General features: G+C 39.8%; 2 protein-coding genes across 2 annotated transcripts in view; one reads left to right on the forward strand and one right to left on the reverse strand.

The window, feature by feature from the left end:
* Positions 1-1,128: 1,128 nt before the first annotated feature.
* fbxl22 (F-box and leucine-rich repeat protein 22) overlaps positions 1,129-19,587 on the reverse strand; it is a 29,389-nt gene continuing 10,930 nt past the window's right edge. Inside the window, exon 2 of the mRNA XM_047034621.1 lies at positions 1,129-1,691. Coding sequence (XP_046890577.1) covers positions 1,343-1,691 — 349 coding nt within the window. The 3' untranslated portion in view covers positions 1,129-1,342. The remainder of the gene's footprint in view (positions 1,692-19,587) is intronic.
* Positions 4,847-11,212, forward strand: LOC124477083 (G2/M phase-specific E3 ubiquitin-protein ligase-like). The gene is made up of 6 exons (XM_047034619.1): positions 4,847-6,362; positions 8,311-8,624; positions 8,866-8,932; positions 9,190-9,362; positions 9,498-9,712; positions 9,870-11,212. The coding sequence occupies exons 2-6, from the start codon at positions 8,350-8,352 to the stop codon at positions 10,142-10,144; spliced, it is 1,005 nt and encodes a 334-aa protein (XP_046890575.1). The 5' UTR covers positions 4,847-6,362; positions 8,311-8,349; the 3' UTR covers positions 10,145-11,212.

The raw sequence follows: 19,587 nt of genomic DNA on the forward strand, positions 1-19,587 counted from the left end.
TGAAAATGTACTTTGGAAGGCAAAATAAACGTTTTTTGAAATTAAATGTGTTTACCTCCCATGCAACAAGCCTCTCTTCTTTACAGGATGATTAAAATGACTGACTCTTCAAAAATGTGTGACCAATTTCTTCTATGGTTCCCTAGAAACAGGGGGTGGCACAACTTCCCCGCTGGCACAAATCACCCCACTCTCCCTTTTTCTAAAAAAATTTCTCTCCAAAAAATGATCAGAATCAAAACCAAGATTAGATAAGAACCGGATTTGGAAACCATTAAATAATAATTAAATCATTTATTGTCAGCTTTTCTCTCTCCCAATCTGCAGATTGATAATACTTATTAAAATCCAGAACTCAACTAGTCACTCCGTTTATGAAGAGACGGACAAAACACTTTCGTTCCGGCAGTTTTATTGTTCAGATAAAATAAACGATTGTCAGATTTAAACCATATATGTAGCCTGTGTATGTATAGATATACTTTATATGTCTGTCTATAATTAAATATTTTTTGTAAATGTAGGATAGAATCTTTTCTCAGAACAATAGCAAAACTATATTGAAAACATTTTTATACAATTCTGCATCGTCACTTATTCCACGAAATAGAAGTCTATAGTCTACAGAATGCTCTACAATGGACTTCCATACTCTGTCATTATATAACACACAAGAAGGTTTTACTGAACGATTCAAAGGGAACAATATATCATTATAGCTTCAGTGTTTCCCACAGATTAGAAAGCTTGTTGTGGCGGAGAGGGGGGAGGGGGTTGCCGGCCGGGTGGGGGGGGGGGGGGGGGGGGGGGGGGAGTCGTAATAATTCCTTCGTTAATAATTCGTTACACAGTTAATTTGTTACATTAAATATTAATCCAAAATGAAAACAACTAACATAACACTTCTGCATTATGCATGTAGCCACGCTAGTGCTAAACAACTATTTAACTGGTCGGCTCCAGGACGCCGGGTGTGTGCATATGAGAGAAAGTCGCATGAATGACAGAGACGGAGGGAGAGCAGGGGAAAGGAAATGCAGCTGAACGAATACGCTGCGTGTTTTAACCTAAATAGCGATAAAAATAAAAAATAAATAATAATAATATAAAAAGCGATGTTTCACGAAACGCAATATGTGGCGGCCGGTGTTGATTCTGTGGTGCACCTCCACAAATTAGTCTGTGTGGGAAACACTGTAGCTTGCCATTGAAAACATATTTAGTATAAAACCATTTAAATACATGAAAAAAAATGTTTACGTAAAAATGTAATGTAAATAATAAGAACAAATGCAAGTACTTTCTATAAAAACACCATCAAATTAAATCATCAAAGGGCACATCAGGAGGATTGCAGGACTTTCTGCAGAGCCCTTCTGAGTTGTAGCCGCTCGTCAGGCTTGCTGTCCGGGATCATGCCTGCACTCCTCTCTGCGCTGAGTTTTATGGATGGCCTCCTCTCCCTGATCACCTGCAGGCCTGCCTGAGTCACGTTGCGACAGAAGTCCACCCTCACGTCCACCAGGCTGGCCCCATGAGCTACCACAGCCTGCAGGACACAGTCGGTAACCCGGACGCAGTTCTCCAGATTGAGGCTTTTCAGCCTCCTGCAGCTGTGCAGCAAAGCCACTACATCTTGGTCCGTGATGTGTCCACAGCCAGACAAGGTCAGGGAAAGAAGGTTTGGACACCTGGACAAGCAGACAGACATCAGTCAGGTTCAACAGGGATCATACTGGTGAAAGGATTGTAACATGTTGTTGGTACAGTATACTGTATTAGTGTTGGATGTCAAGCCATAGTTATAATACCTAAAATCATATGAGCTGTACTTTAAATTTGTTGAGAAAAACTGTCCGGGATTAGTTTGTTTGAAGAAAGACTTGTGTAACGTAAACTCAGTTGTTGGTGTGTGTGACTTATAAGATTAGTCTTCTTTCAACATCTTTGAGGAGAGGAAATGATATCAGATGGGACCATGTGAATGAGCTGTATCAGTGAGATGGAAGAAACCGACCCTGCTAACAATAGATTTGTGGACAGGATAGGTACAAAGGAAACAAACAAACAATCTCCTGCCTTTGATCATGTTCCACTGAACATAAACTGTACGTATGAGTAAAGGAACTTAATCTCAATATTTTTGTCAAATAATAGTACAAGGACAGGTTTTTGGTTACACAAATTTAAAACCACATTTAATTTAATTATTTCATACTGCGGAGAGGAAATATCACTACATTGCAGTTTGACAACTTCTGTCGAGCCTGGTTAGTATTTTGTGTTCATGGTGTTTCCCAGTGTAACCTGCTGGTTAACCAGCAGCACAGTGCAGGAAGACCATTGCACAGTTGATAACAGCAGCTAAGGGTCATTCACGGATGCGGATTACATAAAGACTTACATTATCTTCCCACTTAACTACATGAGGCCAACGCATTCCAGTTGCTTTTGAGTGTTATGGGTACTGTCCCAAAAAACTCTACATGGAGTGGCACAGTGTAAACACGTGCCTAATTTTATATTGTTGCATGATACCAGTAGAGGCCTTTCATGGGGGTTCCAGATGGACATTAATAATAAGGGGGTGTAAGAGCTTTACAACAATTTTAAGCTCTGAACAACAGGTCTGTTGATGTTTGACACAGAGGAGGAAAAGGTTTTTCATGTCAATGTAAATGAGAAGTTGTTAGGAATATGGCAGGGGATTAAGATTTGTTACATCATAATGTAACCTTCTACAGAAGAACCTCCTCATACTTTGAACAGATTTAATTTTACATAACAGTCCCTTATGCTTTGGTCTCTTTTGCTAACTCTATTTCTGTCTCACTCTCTCTTGTTCTCATATACACACAAACAAACTGATTAATGAAGGTATCCAGTGTTTAAATAATTTAATAAATTTGTCTTGGTTTTGAGCCCACTCCATAGGAGGGATGAAAATCCATCATGCATGGCTCCATATCTTGGCAGTGCAACATGAAATACCGATACTAATGTAAGACCAGTTAACGAAACAAAACATGTTAAATCAAGTAAGTAGCCCACACAGAGCAGCGCGCAGCTAAACTAGTATTGGAGATAGACGCAACCTCGAGCTGGTCTGGATGTACATTTTGGGGCGTGACAAAGATACAGACCAGAGCCAAAAACAGTGGTCCCCCGTCCTACGTTAAACTGGTGGCTTTGTTGAAAAGCTAGCGTTTTACAGCAAAAAAAAATCTTTTTGAGATTAATATAGGAAAGAGGTGTCAATGGACTTTGACATTCACTGTATGTTCATTATACCCTCCGAACTGTCTTTATTCAACTATGACAAGGTAAAATCGGTTTTGCAATCAATTGCCCCTTTAAGTGTGTCCTCTTACCTTATAAAGATAGGTTTGTTGTCGTGCCTTTTTACACATGCATAATACAGGGCATAGTTGGAGTGGTGGGTATAAGGAAGGAGGGTGGGGAGTTTGAGTAGTGGGAGACTAAAGAGGGTACAACTTCTGGGGAAATTGTAGGGTGTGCTTGCTTGCGTCGGTTGCAGGTGGGTCCGTTTTCCCATCTAGTGATATTTTCAAGCATTTAGCCTACTCATATTGCATAATTCATTAAGAACACCCTTTGAAACAAGAAACCCCCTTGAAACAAGCTACTGTAACAACGTCGTCACTGGCAGTGTTTCAGATGGGAGTCAGATGGCTGAGCGGTGAGGGAGTCGGGCTAGTAATCAGAAGGTTGCCGGATCGATTCCCCGCCGTGCCAAATGGCGTGTCCTTGGGCAAGGCACTTCACCCTACTTGGCTCGGGGGAATGTCCCTGTACTTACTGTAAGTCGCTCTGGATAAGAGCGTCTGCTAAATGACTAAATGTAGATGGAATTGCGATTCAAATAGTACCGTCTGCTAACTGAAAATAAGCCCCCCAATACGTAAATAAGTTTGATATAAATTTAGGGGGACATGGCTAATTCAAAAGCAGTTTGCTAGAGGCAAGCTAGCTGCTGTTGCTATCATAGAGTTAATATAACTAGAGTAAGCTACTTTTGTCTTCCAAGATGGCGTCCCCATTAATTTCTTTGAAAAGTGCTCAGTGGCGCAGTGAGGCAAGCGAGAGCGCAAGACTGGACGCGGCCATCTTTCCACTTCCGTGTCTTTCGGTCTAGCTTTAAACAGTGGCTCTTTTTTTCCCTAGATCCGAGACCTCGTGTACGCTTGCAACTAGCTGTACACGTCATACTTTGCGACAACCAGTCGCGAGCATAGATTTATATGGTTACAAGCGTGTGAGCAAAGGCATTGCAGTTGCAGAATCTATGGTCAGAATGGGGTACGATAAGAATCAGACACATGATGCAAACTTAACGGAAATGTATTCTGTCACTGTATAGTATTCCTTTCACTTGTTTTTTAGAAATAGGCTAAAGGGCTAAATATATGGCTATTCTAGATGAAACTCATCACATATGTTGCTTTTTTTTCTTCGTGATATGAGTATGATTTCCAACGCATTGTATCGGATGAAATAAACTGTTAATATGAACAGCTCCGTCGTTGTTCTCGCCAGGCAAAGAAAGCTTAATAGTTATTTTGGTAACCGAAATCTTCCATAATGCAGACTTACCATAGCTTACTGTCAACTTTATATTAAAAAAATGGCACGAAATTCACACTGCCTTCAATTTCACATCAGTGTCGAAATGTGACCTGTGTTTTATATGTTCAACCTAGAAAACCAAACGTCTATTAATGGATATAACGTGATCTAACAAGACGTGTTAATAATGTAATAAATAAAAGCTCGAAAAGTGTGTCTTAAATATACTTTATTGAACATTTGCCTTTGAAAGGGGCATATTCATAGAATCATATGACGTCAATCAAGACGTTTCCATCAGATGTAAGTGGGGGTGAAACAGTCACTGGGGACCTTCATTGTATGAGGGGCCGTTTAGGAAATAATTCAGACTGTCCTTACATAAACACACATGAAACACATACACATATGTAACGTTCACACGCATTCACTCTACTGAAAACTCGCATTCACATATGTGAAATGCTCGCATCGACATATATGAAATGCATTCACTTTTACATGTGAAAGGTTCACACACGCATTCACACTACTGAAAACTCACATCCACATAGGTGAAATGCTCGCATCAACACATATGAAATGCATTCATTTTCACATGTGAAAGGTTCACGCACGCATTCACACTACTGAAAATGTGCATCCACATAGGTGAAATGCTGACATCGACACATATGAAATGCATTCACTTTCACATGTGAAAAGTTCACGCACGCATTCATACTACTGAAAACTCACATTCACATATGAGAAAAGACACTCACACACTCATATATGAAACACTCAAGTTTTATAAGGATGAGTAGGAAGCTTTGAGAATGTAAGTGTGCGAGAACATTTTCACTATATCCGGAAGTCATTTCAGTATATCCGGATGTCAATTCGGCATATTCGGAAGTCAGTTCAGTATGTCCGTAATTTCAGATTTCCGCGCGCGTTTACGATCAGTTAATCATGGACGATTTAAACCGCGGTCGTGTGGTGAACGAAGAGGTAGGCTTGTTGAGCCAAATATTATCATCCCCCGATGTGATCAACAATATCGCAACATCAATTAACATCAATTCCACTGCACCACGTTCGCCCTCACATGCAACTCAGTCCGCTGAAACAGAGCTTAGATTCCTGTTTCGACCTGGCATTCGAGGAACGGCAAGACCTCAAGCCGCAGCACCAACTCAGCAAGAGTCAACTGCTCCACTTCAAGTTGCCGATTCTGCCCGTTACAATACAAGGCTTCATTATAACCGCTGGGGATCAAGGCCACGGCAAAGGTAAACCCCAAAAGTTCCAGTTATCACATATAAATATATTACATCGATTCCAGTCTATGTCTAACTCATTTGCTAACTAGTTTACTGTCTTAGCCTCTAGCTAGCTTGCAAAATTAACACGCTAGCCAGCAATCCAATTCAGTATTTCACTGGCTGCTCTTTAAAGATATTCTAGCTACTGTAGGCTACAGAACAGAAGTAGCAAGCAGGACAAACCGTGTAAGCAACTTTCTGAAACACAGGTTCAATAAAATGTAATTTAATCTAAAATCTGCTTGTGGTCTCCAGGTTTTAAAAAACTCCCCACCAAACATACCACAAGGATGTCATACTACTTCCTAACCCTAGTGACAATGTGGTTGTGAAGCAAAGTAGTAAGCAGAGACTTCATGCGAAGGGGCACATTTTGAATGCTTTTGAACTTGTCAAAGCTTGGGACAGTGAAATGGTGAAAGAGAGAATAAGGCAGGCATTCAAAGGAAAGATTCCAGCTGATGTCAGGTAATATCACTCCATTTTACTCCCGTCTTTTTTGACGGGGCTCTGTACATTTAACACCAGAAGCACCAAGCCGGTTTCTCTAACTATAGGCCTACAACATCTGCTGATAGAAAAGCAAATCTCAGCCTTGAAAGACGGGAGCAGAAAAAAAACGTCTGAATGTGCAGCTGGTTGCAATTTTAAAGGAATAGGAGCAAAATAGCTTTTAACTATAATGAACATTTTAAAATGTTCATTATAGTGGGTTACACTGAGTGATAAAACACAGGTCTAGAAAAAGGAAAGAAAGCTGGGTTTTGGAATTTGATCGTGTGAAGATTTTTTTGCTTTCGCTTCTCTGTGGCCAAATTACAATTTTTTTTTTTTACAAAAAGTATTTGATTAGAGATGTTTTGTTGATGTATATGGAAAGATTTTTTTGGGGAAAAACTCAACTGTCTTATACACTATTTCAGGGGTCGGCAAGTAACTTGGGCCACGGGCCAGTATTTTTCCTCGCCACTAGACGGCGGGCCAGAGTCTGGGTTACTGCCTATTTAGACGCTGCGATAGGTGCCCTTGCGATACGTGCACTCGCAACAACTAGGCCTATATGGAGAATGGGTAGGTCTACTACAAATAGCTAACGATAATAAACCATGTGCATGAGCCCATTGGTGGTCTGTTAACGAACTGTATCAACATGGTCGTCACTGTCATCCCAACGTGGTGGGTCGTCATCGTTGGTGCACATAAAACTGTCATCAAGTGAGAATAGGATTACTAGGACCTAGTCAAGGTTTTAATGTGAGGTGAAATCGGAACTTCACATTAATGCGAGCAAAAATTTAATTTTTTACCTGGCTTTTTCAGTTCCTCCTGGGATCTTATCCCTTCCATTTTATTTTTTTCGCTTCAGCTTAATCTAGCTAACTCCCTCCACAACAATAAATTATGGTTTGTGTTTGAGAAACATGCGCGACAACTGAACTGCACTTTTTAATGCACGGTCTGATCATGCGCTTAATTAGATTAAAACATAATGTAGCCTATTAGCTTACTTTTCAGTCACACAGTAACTTAACAAACTTAAGGCATATCCTGTTATTCGGTGTGTGAAAAAAACAAAGAGAAAGCAGGCGATCTTCTGGCCCAATTTAGAAGCGGGCAAAGCGGCCCACCGTGAATTCTCCCTATTCTCCCGATGGCCATTCCGGGCCTGAAACTATAAATTAATAAGCAATGTCGTGGGGGGTGCTATCGGGGTGCTTTGGTCTTTCTTGGGGGTGCTGAAGCACCTGCTAGCCCCTTCCTAGCGCTGCCATAGAGAGCGCTGCCCATGATTACTAACCATAACTGTGCTTTCACCTCAGGCGATCTGTCAGCCGTGAGGTGTAGCGATCATATGGTAGCGATGACATGGCGAAAAAATACTTCAGAAAAGTCAATAAGTGTATTCGACTTCATGCAGCGACGGCAGCGCCGACAGCCGGCTGCCTTGAAGCTGAGAATTCCATTGGTTACTTCAAGTCAACCGGGCTGCAGGCGACGCCGGCGCTGCATGAAGTCGACAACATCTAATGACACCATACCCAGTTTCCGGTTTCAAAATAAAAGTCGACGGGGAAAAAAACGTTATAAAAAATATATCATTGGAAATATTTTGACGGGCCAAATAAAATCGCTGGCGGGCCACAATTGGCCCGCGGGCCGCCTGTTGCCGACCCCTGCACTATTTCAACACAGCATGCAATTCCTTATGGCTTGTGGCAATAAACTGGTTGTCCCAACACTAACTGAAGGACAGGAGCTAAACGGGAGTATGATACAAAAAGTGTACAGATTGAAGGCTCTGTACATCAGGCCATCAAGACCTATTGAAGTAAGGAAATATTAATATATTTAAGTTAACATAATATAAAACATACAAATAATATGTATAATAATTTTGGTGTGTGCTTTTTAATAGCTTGAAGATTCAGATGTGGATTGCATTCCAGTTGATGACATGAGGGAAGAAGAAAATGTCAATAACATGCAACAACCTGATATTGATGCCGTATCACCAGTGATGGACAATCACAAGCCTTCTACTTCACATGCAGATACCTTGGTCTCAACACAAGTCACTGCAACACCTAGGCCATCAGCAAGTCATGAAGCAGTCTCAGATGATACAGACTACAACACATACTTGGGAGTTATGACAGCGATGACAGAAATGTCTGAAGACTCGGATGAGGAATTCAATCAAGCCATACAAGCCAGTCTTGAAGATCAAATGTGAGTTGAAATCAGTGTAATATTTTAGATTGAGCAGCACTGTAGGATTTGAAGTACAGATTTATTTTCTCACTAACACATGTGCACTTACCTCATTTTGTATCCAATTTAGTTTACAAAACTATAGATTTGTCCATTTTGTGTTAATTTTATGATACAATTGTGGTGATGTATCTAAGTATCAAGAATGGAGACTTTGTTAACCATTCATTGACATTTTTGCTACATTTACTTTGTACAGTGGAGCTGGATGCACAGAGAATGTGCCAGTGACTAAACTACTGAATGACTTGGCAGCACAAATAAATGTGAATGCAACCAGCAAGTTTAACATCAATCGATCTGCTGTGCTGGATGGCACCATAAGAGGCTTTAAAAGATCATCTTACAACCCTCGTCACAGGATTAGCGTAGATTTTCATCGGCTATGTAATATAATATATATATTATAATATACTATATAATAATGTACACCACCAGTCAAATGTACCATTTCAGAAGGAGAATGTTGTACTTAAAAGGTTTCATGTCTCAGTACATTTTTATTCTTTCTTCAAAATTTTAGATTTTTGAATCAGCAACTATGACAGAGTTAAACAGTGCGATAGAGCCTCTTTTGGACTACCTGACTAACTCTGGATGTCTTCGACCAATGAAGACTGTAAATGACAAGGAAATGTTACTTGAAGACATCTTAATGTTTCAAGTCATCAACAGAGTCCGAGGACCATTTGAAAGGTTAGTTTTAAATGAATTTCTTGCTCCTTGTCTTTCACCATGGTAGTGGATTATTTATGACGTATTATAGTAAATATACTGAGACTTATCCATCACAAAGACTGTGTTGCTGTGATCCTATTAATTAATTTATAGGTTTCGTGAAGGAATGAAAACTCTGGCTGTTCTGGAGCAACTCCAGCAACATCCAGATGCCTTCTGTCCCTTGCTCTGCCACAAGACGAGACAACTCACGGCAGACATCCTGGATGACCTCTTTCAGATTCAGTTCTCCGAGTCTGGGAGTAACAGACGTATGGCAGAGAACAATGTCACTGCCTACTGGCGGGACTACTTACAAGATGCAGAAGGCAAGTTGAAATTGCTAAATAAATAATCTTTGTTTTGTAAATATACTTAAACTGTTCTTGCATTATTGATTTGAGTAATTTATGAGATTATTAGTGGTGCTGGAATTTTTTTGTAAAATAATGCTTTGTGGGTACTGAACATTGTGTGTTTTATTAGATGAAGAAGGACCTACAAAGCTGGGGAAGATTCTGACCTTTGCAACAGGAGCTAGTGAGATCCCTCCTATTGGCTTTAGCCCTCAACCATCCATTGAGTTTCTACATGATGAACAGACAGTTTTCAATTCTACACATGGTGTCTCAGCTGCACGCTTCCCAATGGCCAATACCTGTGTAAATTGTTTGCGAATTCCTCTGCACAGTGCCTATGAAGCGTTCAAGACCAACATGGATTTTGCTATCGCCAACACACAGGGGTTTGGTATGCAGTAAGGATCAAAAATAGGCATTTTGATGGCAATAGTTTGCTGAAATGTGGCTATGCTCTTTATAACATTATGCATGTTTGTTTCATTTAACTGTCTCAAAAGAAAATGAAGGAGTTGAACAAATTCTGTTATTAGGCTATTTAATTCAAGTTTTGAATTGGCACTGAAAGGTTTTCCAAGTCATAACAAAGGGGCATTATGTTGCAAAATCTATGTAACAGTATGTATTGTTTAGCCTTTAATCTAATTTGTTTCATTTAACAGCCTCAAAAGCAAACTAAGAAGTGCTAAAAACAAATTAATACCATGGTTACCATCGTCTTCAAACGGGTTAAACGATTGTCGAGTTAATTTCATACTTATATCATTAATAAAAATTGTATTTTCTGGAATGTTGACATTATTTGTTGTTTCCAGCTCAGGTAGTGGTCCATCTGGATCAGTTCCATAACTCTCATTCAGATCAAAAATGCTAGTGATTGCAATGTTGTCTGATCCTGCATGGTGGATAACACCTGCTTGCCACAGTTGGAGAGGTGTTTGCCCTCCTTGGGTAGACAGTCCATGGTGGGTCCACTGGTTTCTAAACTCTGCTGCAGCCCTCTCAATATGCGGTATGTAAATATAGTGCAGGCAAAACAAGTGAAGTTCACAAAGAGAATCTAAAATCCCTTGGTCCTCCATATAGGTGAAAAGATTGCTGTAGTGGAAAGATACCACACGATTAAATTCAGCCCAAAGCCTCTCTATCCTTTGATTGTGTACACTACGTCCTGTAATGACACTTTTTCTGCCTAGTCCTCTCTGGTCCAGCATAAATCTGGCCACCATAAAATTTTCCATTCCATGGTTGCATCTTATCCTGGATGGTAAACCAAAATGTTGTACTGCCTCTTGAAAAAGGGCCAGAACATTTGCCGCCCTGTTGTTGTCTAAGCACCTGAGATACATAATGGTTCTACTATATCCGTCCACACAGCCGTGAAAGACCAGGCGCCATCTCACTAATTTATGGTTACCGTCCAAATGCCTGCAAATAGAAACCTCAGATTAGCGTAAACATTTTGTTAAATTATTACTCTTACCATAACTCGTTAGGACACTGGATGGTGTACACCCTTCGTCTTATGGCAAAGCGTCGTCGTAAGGAGCGTCCAATAGGGTCAACCACTTGTAAGCTCATTCGTACCCGCCACCGTTGGATACGTAAACTTCGAGAACGCACTCCCTATGATATAAGCTTCACCTGCGTTTGGGGTATTCTGTAAAATCTGTCTGATAAGAATGTTAAGTGCCGCATCGGAGATGACAGAGTAGGAAATTGGCTCAACTCCGAGACGCTCTCTGTGGTTATAAAGCGTTCGTCGGCCAATGCAAAGACATCGAGAAATTCTTTGCCAGTTCATGCCCAGGGCCAAGCAGTGCTGGATTTGTGCAGATGAAATGTCATATCGAGGGCGACCCGGCCGATTACTTCTTGTAAGTGGAGGAGCCGGTGTTACAGCAGAAGACACCTCTCTCGTGTCATAATTTAACACATTTCGGAGGCACCTGTAGACTGACTCCACCGCGGTAATGCTACCCCCGTGTGTCTCTTCGACAAAACTAAGTACACTTAGAATGGCGCTGACGGTCCGAGTGTGGTCGTCCAGCTGTCTATATAGTCTTTCAAGGGCAACATCGTCCCTCTCCCTCTGAATTGCTTCAATGCAACGCAGTGCTTCAGTGAATAACTGTATCAGGTCTTTCTCATTACTACTAACACCTAGCAATGGCTGGAGTAAAAGAAAAAAGAACAAAGTTTGAGAATCCATATTTTAGCCAGCTCAAGAGCAATGGTTGTGAAGATGCGGCCTTTGCTAAACTTCCGGATATACTGAAATTACTTCCGGATTTGGTGAAAATGTTCTCGCACACTTACATTCTCAAAGCTTCCTACTCATCCTTATAAAACTTGAGTGTTTCATATATGAGTGTGTGAGTGTCTTTTCACATATGTGGATGTGAGTTTTCAGTAGTATGAATGCGTGTGTGAACTTTTCACATGTGAAAGTGAATGCATTTCATATGTGTCGATGTCAGCATTTCACCTATGTGGATGTGAGTTTTTAGTAGTGTGAATGCGTGTGTGAACCTTTCACATGTAAAAGTGAATGCATTTAATATATGTCGATGCGAGCATTTCACATATGTGAATGCAAGTTTTCAGTAGAGTGAATGCGTGTGAACGTTACATATGTGTATGTGTTTCATATGTGTTTATGTAAGGACAGTCTGAATTATTTCCTAAACGGCCCCTCATACCATTGTCCCACAAAAGCAGTCTGGCTTGATGACACAATCAAAAAAATATAATGGGTGTGTTTAACAAAAGCTTCTGAAGGCAAGACTAAAATTATTTAAATATATATCATTTCCTATTGTGGTTAACAGTTAAAGTATTAATCTTCGTCTTTGCTCCAGATAGACATGTCAACAATCTATGCTCGCGCTTAACATAATATATTTGCCATCATGTCATGAGCGTTTTTACGAAAAATCAAATCTGTTTCAAAATAACGGGACTAAACTATATTAACAACATTTCATGTATGTGTGACAACGATTTGCTAAACTTGCAACAACAAGGCAGGCAACTCAAGCCATTTCTCCCTGTGCTCATTCAATATAAGTCTATGCCTCATTCAGCTCAATGTAAATCGGCTATCGGCCAATGTGAACTTTTGTGCTCGTGCCCTGTTTGTATCCGCGAGCACATTTGCAGGCAACTTTTATTGACGTAGGCAAATAAATGGGGTGCTAGTTTACCCATTTCGGATTGGTTTCAAACTTAGCAAAAATCAGGAAAAATTATTCTATGAAAAAGCTAGTAGTATGAGCCAGGTTCGACAATCGATCAAAAATTATTGGGGGAGATAGGTTTGTACATGTTGACTGGAGTAAATAGAATAAAAACGACCGAAGGACACGGGAACCTAACCGTAAATGCAATACCACCTACATCCACCGGGGCCGTTGCTTCAAGCCGAGGGGCGAGGGGTGGGGGTCTGGTCTGGTTGCTATCCACACATTACTGATTGTTTGAAAACGCCGGAAATGAGAACGTTTCTTTTGTAAGGGATAATTACGGTGGCTGACATGTGCAAACACGCTACAAATAGACAAAGTACAAGCAAATTGACAATACACAAGCAAATTAAGAGAACATGTATTTGACCACACATGCGCAGAATTCAGCAAACGCGCTGCAAATATAGAAACGCGCTGCAAATACACACAACACAACCAAATACATAAACACGCTGCAAATATAGAAACGCGCTGCAAAAAGGAAAACACACAAACCCCGAAAACAAATGCAAACAGAAAAACGCTGCATCCAGATAACACAACTGAAGTGCTCCAAGTTGGAGCGCTAAGTAAAAGAGCGTGATTTTAGAACCAGAGAGGGCAGGAAATGTTTGTTTTGAATAGGACCAAAATCGAAGTAAAGAAGCAACATAAAAAGATTAGTATTCATTTTTACATGTGCCCCTCCTCTTTGACAGTTTTTCAAAAGACTTACTTCGATGTTGGTCCAAACTTTTCATATGCTCTCTCTTTCTCTCGCTCCATGTGGCCGAAAATCTATATGTTCCACTTGGCTCTCCCCCTAGAGGCCTGGAAAACTTCTGTTGTGAAAACTAGATGCAGCGTTTTTGGTTTGCGTGCTTTCGTTTTTGCAATGTGTATTTGCAGCGTGTTTGCTGAATACTGCACATGTTGTCAAATTAATGAAGATGTTTTCTTCATTTTCTTGTGTTTTGTCTATGCATGTGTTTTCTTAGTTTGCAGCGCGTTTGCACATGTCGGCCACTGAATGACCGGCGTTCTATACATTATCCCGCTTATTACACGGCTACTTGCCAACAAAGATAACTTAACACTGTGTGCCGGACTACTTGCGGAGTGCTACGAAAGACGTGAATCCGAGGCAAAAAGGCCACTTCCCTTGACAGCGGTCAAATATGCATAGCAACGGTCTAATATGAGAAAATTGTTCACCGCAGAACGTTGGGAAGCCCCATTCAAGTGAATGGAGCATTCTACAGCATTAAGAACAGCCGTGTAATTAGACATAGAGCTAATAAAGTTTAGCCATAGCTATGGCATTGAAGACAGTACTGTAACCTACTACTACACACCATAGATATGCTACACACTGCCAGTGGGAGAGCCGAGTCTGTGACTTAGAGGCTTACGTCAAAACAAGACTCACTCACTCAAATTCCAAGTTTTACACAAATAACAAAAATATGCTGACCCGCTGGCTGTTTACACAATCGCCATATCTTGAAAACACTGCTCTCTATTTGGATGTAGAATTGACCCTGGTACGAAATTAAGAAAATACTCATCAGACGAGTGTCAACAGTCGTTGACAACACTGTTGTTGCTGCCGCAATCGTCAATGGAGGCTGACGGGGCTCTCACGTAGCAAACAAATCTAAGTTTTTACAACAACCTACATTAAAATCTCACCACCTGGCTGTCTTCACAATAGTCAACCTACTACTACACACCATAGATATGCACTGCCAGTGGGCGAGCCGAGTCTGTGACTCAGAGGCTAACTTCAAAACAAGACGCAGTCTCACTCAAATTCCAAGTTTTACACAAATAAAAAGAAAAATGCTGATTTTATGATTGAGCAGCCTGCAGCGTGGCACACTGCTGGCTGCTCTTTTTCTGATATTCAACTAAATTGTCAAACAAATTCCTCTGACGTTCATATAGTTTAACTTACAGAAACAAGTTATACCTTAAAATGTAGGAAAACTTGTCCTCTTTCAGCCAATGTAACTACTAAAGAGCTCACATTTACAGATTTTCAGTCATGAGTCTTGAAGCGAGAGCAGCCTTTCAAATTCTCTCACTAACTTCAATGGAGAAGTGGGTAAAATTTGTCAGAAAAGGCCGAAAGGAAGACGATATTAAAACTGCCGGTAGAGTTGTTTTTCTGACCGCACAGACATATAACGGACATGTCTGGTTTCGGGAGATCCTTGGGTCTCGGAAAATATCCTAATTTTTTGGATTGGACGTATAGTTTTGTGTCTAAGTTAACTTGTTTGAGGTGTGGATGCTAGGTAAATGTTGGTTATTCTCTCTGCCCAGCTCGTTAGCGATCACAGCTGCACCATCACCGTGGCAACCAAACAGACACGCACCATGAAAGCAGAATTGGGTAACGTTTTGGAAACTGCCAAAAGAGTTGTATTTCTGACCGCACAGACACATCAAGGATATCAATGGTTTCGGCAGAGTCTTGGGTCTCGGAAAATATCCTTATTTTTGGGATTGGACGTACAGTTTTGCGTCTAGGTTAACTTGTTTGAGGTTTGGATTCTTGCTACATTTCTCATAATCGAGCTAGCACGATGGCTCTCCATAACTAAAAACGTATAGACTTTTTTTCCACAATCGACCAAATTGCCTGAACAAGGTATGTACATTGAGCTTAAAGTGTACATAATCTAGCTAGGATCGTTATTATTTTTGCAAGTTTGACAGAAATCTGCCAAAATCGAGGCTCGACTGTCATAGCTGACCGTCACGAACAGCCAAACCAGGGCTGGGGTAACTCTAAGTGTTTGCTGCAGCTGGCGTTAATCCTACGAACAGACGCTTCGTAACTGGAAAGCTTTTACTTTTAATTTAAGATATTGAACACATTTGTAAAGTAACTTGTCTTTACTCTAAATATCTTCTCTGTTTTCAATTTGAAGTTGTAGATCTATAGCTTACGTAGGAAATCTTCCATTGCATCCTCTCTAGCTTCACGCCTTCGATTATTATTCAAGCCTACGTTGTTAATACATACCACTTTGACACACTTGCAAGAAATGATCCGCTGGTTACATGTAGCATGATCTTGTTATTTACGTATAAAAAACTCACCAGGGACAACGACAACATCGGCAACCCTGCACTATGAATTATTATTTTGATGTCATTAAGTGTCTGAACAGGACATTAGAAATGTTGCCAGTCTGTTGCCAATGACCAACGGTTGCTACAATTTTCCAGCAAGTTCAAGTCATTCCAGTGTTGTCCTCTTACCTTCAAATTCGTTCAACCCAGATTAAAGCAACTGGGTTTCTATTAAGTTTTCACATTTTCCCGCAGCTCATCTTTCAGAAATGTTCCCCTTTTTGTTTAGTTTTTTTCTTTTTCTTTTCTTCTGTTTTCTGCCTTCATCTTGCTCCAGGTCCTTTCAAAAATACCTTTCACAGCAGTATCTTCCAACTGCCAGTACTTTTGATTTTTTTTCTCTTGTCTGTACTTTCTGCCTTCATCTTGCTGCAGGTCCTTTCTAACATACATTTCAGGCCTTTTGAAACTCCAGCAAAAAAAACCCGCTAAATTTTCAAATGTTTATGCATTGTTTCTCTTCTTTCAGAATGTTTTCACTTTGTTTTGCATTTTTCTTCTCTTTCCTGTAGTTTTATGCCTTCGTCCAGCTCCAGCCCCTATTTAAAATGCCTTTCGGGCGCTTTGAAACTTCAGCTTATAACTTTGATTTTTTTTTCAAAATGTTCAGCTTTTTTAGCATGGTCAGCTATCCCCATTCAGGTTTTCAGCATTAACACTGCTGTTTCGCAGGAACAGCCTTTTTTAGTTATATCAACTTCTTAGTTCTTCCGCCGTTTTTTGGCCTTTAACTAGTCCTGCATACTTTCACCGATTCCTACAATTCTGGTATCAAAACGTTCAGCTCCTTCAAGAGATGTTGGCTATGACTTTTGGTATTTCTCACTTTTATACTTTTAAAGAATTAAGGTTTTTGTGCAAATTATTCTCCCATTAAAAGTTATGGTAAATCCTTTCAAATCATTAAAAAGATTCCTCCTCTTTCAAACTTAACTACTTCATCATCATACTTTCAGCTAGAGACACCATTAAACCTTTAAAATGTTCACAAGACATTCAGCTATTCCCAAATGATTCAGCCTTTTTCAAATATTCAGCCAATTTGGAATCGTGACAGTTTCCAATGCATGAAACAATTTGCTCCTTCTTGATTTTTCTGATGTCTGCTCTTTTTCTGATATTCAACTAAATTGTCAAACTAATTCCTCTGACGTTCATATAGTTTAACTTACAGAAACAAGTTATACCTTAAAATGTGGGAAGACTTGTCCTCTTTCAGCCCAGATTAAAGCAACTGGGTTTCTATTAAGTTTTCACATTTTCCTGCAGCTCATCTTTCAGAAATGTTCCCCTTTTTGTTTAGTTGTTTTATTTTTCTTTTCTTCTGTTTTCTGCCTTCATCTTGCTCCAGGTCCTTTCAAAAATACCTTTCACAGCAGTATCTTCCAACTGCCAGTACCTTTGATTTTTTTTTCTCTTTTCTGTACTTTCAGCCTTCATCTTGCTGCAGGTCCTTTCTAACATACATTTCAGGCCTTTTGAAACTCCAGCAAAAAAAAAAAACGCTAAATTTTCAAATGTTTATGCATTGTTTCTCTTCTTTCAGAATGTTTTCACTTTGTTTTGCATTTTTCTTCTCTTTCCTGTAGTTTTATGCCTTCGTCCAGCTCCAGCCCCTATTTAAAATGCCTTTCGGGCGCTTTGAAACTTCAGCTTATAACTTTGATTTTTTTTTCAAAATGTTCAGCTTTTTTAGCATGGTCAGCTATCCCCATTCAGGTTTTCAGCATTAACACTGCTGCTTCGCAGGAACAGCCTTTTTTAGTTATATCAACTTAGTTCTTCCGCCGTTTTTTGGCCTTTAACTAGTCCTGCATACTTTCACCGATTCCTACAATTCTGGTATCAAAACGTTCAGCTCCTTCAAGAGATGTTGGCTATGACTTTTGGTATTTCTCACTTTTATACTTTTAAAGAATTAAGGTTGTTGTGCAAATTATTCTCCCATTAAAAGTTATGGTAAATCCTTTCAAATCATTAAAAAGATTCCTCCTCTTTCAAACTTAACTACTTCATCATCATACTTTCAGCTAGAGACACCATTAAACCTTTAAAATGTTCACAAGACATTCAGCCATTCCCAAATGATTCAGCCTTTTTCAAATATTCAGCCAATTTGGAATCGTGACAGTTTCCAATACATGAAACAATTTGCTCCTTCTTGATTTTTCTGATGTCTGCTCTTTTTCTGATATTCAACTAAATTGTCGAACTAATTCCTCTGACGTTCATATAGTTTAACTTACAGAAACAAGTTATACCTTAAAATGTAGGAAGACTTGTCCTCTTTCAGCCAATATAACTATTAAAGAGCTCACATTTACAGATTTTCAGCTTTGAGCCTTGAAGCGAGAGCAGCCTTTCAAATTCTCTCACTAACTTCAATGGAGAGGTGGGTAAAATTCGTCAGAGAATTTCGAAAGTAGACGTGTTTTTAAACTGCCGGTAGAGTCGTATTTCTGACCGCACAGACATATAAATGACATCTCTGGTTTCGGCAGAGTCTTGGGTCTCGGAAAATATCCTCATTTTTTGGATTGGACGTATAGTTTTGCGTCTAGGTTAACTTGTTTGAGGTTTGGATTCTAACTTCATTTCTGTTATTCTCTGCCCTCAGCGCTTTAGCAATCATAGCTGCACCATCACCGTGGCTTCCACACTGCCTCTTCTGTGTGACTCACACATTTTTTTTATGTATTTCAGCTTTTGGGTATTTTTCTCATTTCTGTATTTTCAGCAATAAAAAAAAACGTTCAGCTCCTTCAGGAGATGTGTGCTATGTGTTTTGGTATTTCTCACTTTTATACTTTTTAAAATATTAAGGTTTTTGTGCAAATTATTCTCCATTTCCATCCGTCTGCTAAATGGAAATGTAAATTTAAAAGTAGGCCTAATGGTTGATCCTTTCAAATCAATAAAGAAGCTTCTTCCTCTTTCAAACTTAACTACTTCAGCATACTTTCAGCTGGAGACACCATTCAACCTTTAGAATGTTCACAAGACATTCAGCTTATCCACCTTATTCTCAGGGGGTCTACTGTAGAAATGATTATGGGTGAAACTTCCGGTGAGTAGCGGAAGTTGCTGTTTGCTATACGTTAGTCCGTTAGTCCCAGCCAGCCGTCAACAGTGATTCTTTCTAAAGTAATTTCAACTGTAATATAACTAAAACTGGTTTGTTTTTAAACATATGTTGTCATTTATATTGTTATTAATATTGTTATAAAATGTCATTGCGGAGCTCTGGTAGGCTACCTGTTGCGCTGTTCGCGGCTTTACTACAGTAACAACCAGATTTAGCTAAATCTGTGGCTTCAATGACAGTGTGTTGAACACACCCACAACAAAAAGGGATTGTTATTGTGACAAACGGTACTGTTACCATCGCCTGCAAACAGATGAGGACTACAAAAGAATGTAGCTGAAAAAACCTAGCCTTGAAGAGACCACCCAAAACACTATCTAGTATGTGTA

Source organism: Hypomesus transpacificus, chromosome 14, assembly GCF_021917145.1.
Source record: "Hypomesus transpacificus isolate Combined female chromosome 14, fHypTra1, whole genome shotgun sequence".
Taxonomy (NCBI): domain Eukaryota; kingdom Metazoa; phylum Chordata; class Actinopteri; order Osmeriformes; family Osmeridae; genus Hypomesus; species Hypomesus transpacificus.

Excerpts from the sequence above, each read along its gene's own strand:
- LOC124477083 (XM_047034619.1), top strand. The coding sequence starts at position 8,350 with ATGAGGGAAGAAGAAAATGTCAATAACATGCAACAACCTGATATTGAT. Across the intron at positions 8,625-8,865 it reads GCCAGTCTTGAAGATCAAAT|TGGAGCTGGATGCACAGAGA; the intron begins GTGAGTTGAAAT and ends TACTTTGTACAG. Across the intron at positions 9,363-9,497 it reads GTCCGAGGACCATTTGAAAG|GTTTCGTGAAGGAATGAAAA; the intron begins GTTAGTTTTAAA and ends ATTAATTTATAG.